Here is a 3,301-nt window from a genome sequence, read left to right on the forward strand (position 1 = left end):
TATATATATATATATTAATATATATATTAAATTTACCATGTCCAGGGAACATTCTGTATTGGATAAATCCAGATGAGCAATGGCATTCGGCTGGGCCAAAAAATTGTACATGTGCTTGAAAAAAATAAAAGATACATGTTAGGATTCTAGGAACACACATACACACAATGCAAGTTAATATTTTAAAAGGAAGTTGCCAGAATTTCTTAGATCATTCTCTGCTCTTCCCAAGGGGATTACCATAATTTTCTGTCATTCCTTTACGTTCCCTGACGTGAAAATCCCAAGAACAGTTAAAATTATGTTTGAGTAAAAAAGGCCAAATGGAACCTTGAAAACCAAACCCCCGTTTTGTTACACATGACTTAGTTTTCCTGATTAGTTTAATTTTTATTATACAATTTTGGAACAGTGCTAATTCATTTTAACTCCTGAGATTAAAATACCACCCGGACTGCAGTCACGCTATCAAAATGCTAATCACTTTTGAAAGTGTTTGCAGAACTACGAATCTGAATTTGAACCATAGGATGGTCTCAGGCTATCCTCTCTTCTGTTCAACATAATGATTTTTCTACCCTTAGTTACTTCTCAAAGCTAACAAGAATGACTTGGCAGTAATATGAGTGCATTTTAAAAGTTTTCACTAATAGCTAAGACACTTCCGGTTTCAGGGGGTCACAATGCCTAAACTTCCCCAGTCCTCCCATTCAAGGCCATCAAAATAATGAAAGTGATCAACAGATCAGTTCAATTGAGATGTTGTTCTGGAATTATCCTGTATGTGTAGCAACTGCCAGAGCCCACCCATAAGAAACTGAGTCCAAGCTCCCTGCCACCAGGCAAATAGCTTAATTCTCCTCTGCTTCACTGGATACCACTGGATACTTGCAAAAACAAACAAGCTTATACTGAGTATGCGCTTGCAAACATTTACTATGTGTAGCAGTTTGGCTATGTGGTGCTTCAGAAGAATCCTATAAAGAAATTCAGAAGAGCAAAAAAATAGCCTGTAAACACTTTAACCATACACATAGAATGACTTTTCTTTCTCCCCTCCCTTCCCCTCCTCTCCTCTTTCTTTCTTTCTTATTCATTTATTTACTTATTTATTTTAAGACAGGGTCTGGCTCTAATTTATTTATTTATTTATTTTAAGACAGGGTCTGGCTCTGTTGCCCACACTGGAGTGCAGTGGTATGAACTCGGCTCACCGCAACCTCCACCTCCCAGGCTCAAGCCATCCTCCCACCTCAACCTCCTGAGTAGCTGGGACTACAGGCATGTGACACCACGCCCGGCTAGTTTTTGTATTTTTTGTAGAGATAGGGTTTCACCATGTTGTCCAGGCTGGTCACAAACTCCTGGACCCCAGAGATCACCTGCCTTGGCCTCCAAAAGTGCTGGAATTCTAGGTGTGAGTCACTGCACCCAGCCATAGAATGGATTTCATTATGAAAAGTTCTGATTCAGAAAAGTCATTTTGCTCTCACATGAAGATCCTCTGCCTCTTTCTGTTTGCCTTGCAAAAATTGTCTCAAGAGACTTTTAAGTTCACTGTGGCTTTGCTCCCAGTCACCAGCTGGGGGAGCTCTTATCACCATGAAATGGTGACAAGACTATTTGGTCACACTTCTCCAAAGAGGCCAGGCCCTGTTGGCTGCTTTCCCTGAGGGCACAGGGTCAGGTAAACTCCTGCACCTGCCACCAGGCTCCTGGAATTTTCGTCTTTCTCATCTACTCTCCCTTCCAGCCCACTCTCACTCAGGCCTCATCGTTTCACTCCCCAGAAGCAAGCTACAACAGGACCCATCCTGGCAAGAAAAAGAAATCTTGAGCTATTTTGTTGTTTTAGGTGACTATTAATGTTCCTATATTAGCTGAATCTTATTAATCTTTAGCCTTTCCTTTCACCCTTCCCTCTATTCTTCTACTTTGCCACAGTATTATTTTGGTGGTTTCACATTGGCCTCCTTGTTTTATTTTGGGAGGGAGCAGATTTATGAACCGTCAGTGAAGGTAACAACAGAAACTGGAAAATGAATTGAAAAATCATGGCACACCAGGAATCAAGTATTATTTAAATAATTTTAAGTGCAAGGGAGAGGAAAAGGAAAAAAAAATACAAAAAGGCCTTCATTTGTACTTCCTGCCTTCAGGTAAACCAAAACAAGAGAAGTAAGAATAAATTTCAGTGTTTTTCAGCCCTGTGGCAAAGCAGTGGATTGCAAATTAAGGCCCTCCAAAGATGGCCACTGGGTGCAGGCCATGTTGTTAAAGAAACAATTCTTCTAAATTCTATCTTGGTGACCAGAGGGGATCATTCGCCTCATATGGAAATGAGATCATACCTAATCCACTGTGTCAAAGATCTGCCAAATATTACATTATTGATTCAGTTACATTAACAATTTTATTATAATTGAGGGAGTAGTTTTTGTCTTCACACTCAAACTCTGAAGAAATCGCCCCAGGTTATGTGTAGACCACTCTTCTCCCTATTTTATTCACAGAATAGACGAGTGCTCAGGTTTATCCCAATACTCCCTTTCAATTGTAACCTATAAAAAAAAAATCAATCTTCCCAGTAACAATAAAAATAATGAGAAAGTTCAGTTTATGTCCCCAATCTTCCTTACCAGGCAATTTTAACCTCTAAGCTAATGAGTTTTTGTTGTTGTTGTTATTGTTTGATAAGGAGACTCATGCTGTCGCCCTGGCTGGAGTGCAGTGGCGTAATCTCGGCTCACTGCAACCTCCACCTCCAGGGTTCAAGCGCTTCTGCCTCAGCCTCCCGAGTACCTGGGACTACAGGCACATGCCACCATGCCTAGCTAATTTTTGTATTTTTAGTAGAGATGGGGTTTCACCATGTTGGCCAGGCTAGTCTCGATCTTCTGACCTCGTGATCTGCCTGCCTCAGCCTCCCAAAGTGCTGGGATTACAGGTGTGAGCCACCACGCCCAGCCCCTGTAAGCTAATGTTTTTAAATGAAGAAAAAAAATTCTTCAACAGCATTACTTCCAAAAAAATGTGAACTTCAGCATCATTAAATGAGAAAAAAAAAATTGTGGTGATATATGACATTTAATTAACGAAGGCTCTGGAATTTTCAGTAAAACACTTCGTAAGCTTGTAACTAAATGATTCAAAGGTGTCATGATAAAGAGACAGGCAGGGAAACGCGCTACAAAGTCACGTTTAGAATTATTCCAGGCTTACTAAACACAGCTTCTTCGAAGATGGAATAAAGAGGGACAAGTATACATATGTAACAAACCTGCACGTTATGCACATGTAC

The 3,301-nt window shown here is 40.3% G+C and overlaps 1 protein-coding gene across 13 annotated transcripts in view; it reads right to left on the minus strand.

The window, feature by feature from the left end:
- CARMIL1 (capping protein regulator and myosin 1 linker 1) overlaps positions 1-3,301 on the minus strand; it is a 348,526-nt gene that overhangs the window by 135,305 nt on the left and 209,920 nt on the right. For all 13 annotated transcript variants that reach the window (XM_017878500.1, XM_017878499.1, XM_017878501.1 and 10 more), the window contains one exon: positions 37-114. In XM_017878500.1, the coding sequence (XP_017733989.1) occupies positions 37-114 (78 nt within the window). The remainder of the gene's footprint in view (positions 1-36; positions 115-3,301) is intronic.

Source organism: Rhinopithecus bieti, unplaced genomic scaffold, assembly GCF_001698545.2.
Source record: "Rhinopithecus bieti isolate Rb0 unplaced genomic scaffold, ASM169854v2 scaffold_11110, whole genome shotgun sequence".
In the NCBI taxonomy this organism is placed as follows: domain Eukaryota; kingdom Metazoa; phylum Chordata; class Mammalia; order Primates; family Cercopithecidae; genus Rhinopithecus; species Rhinopithecus bieti.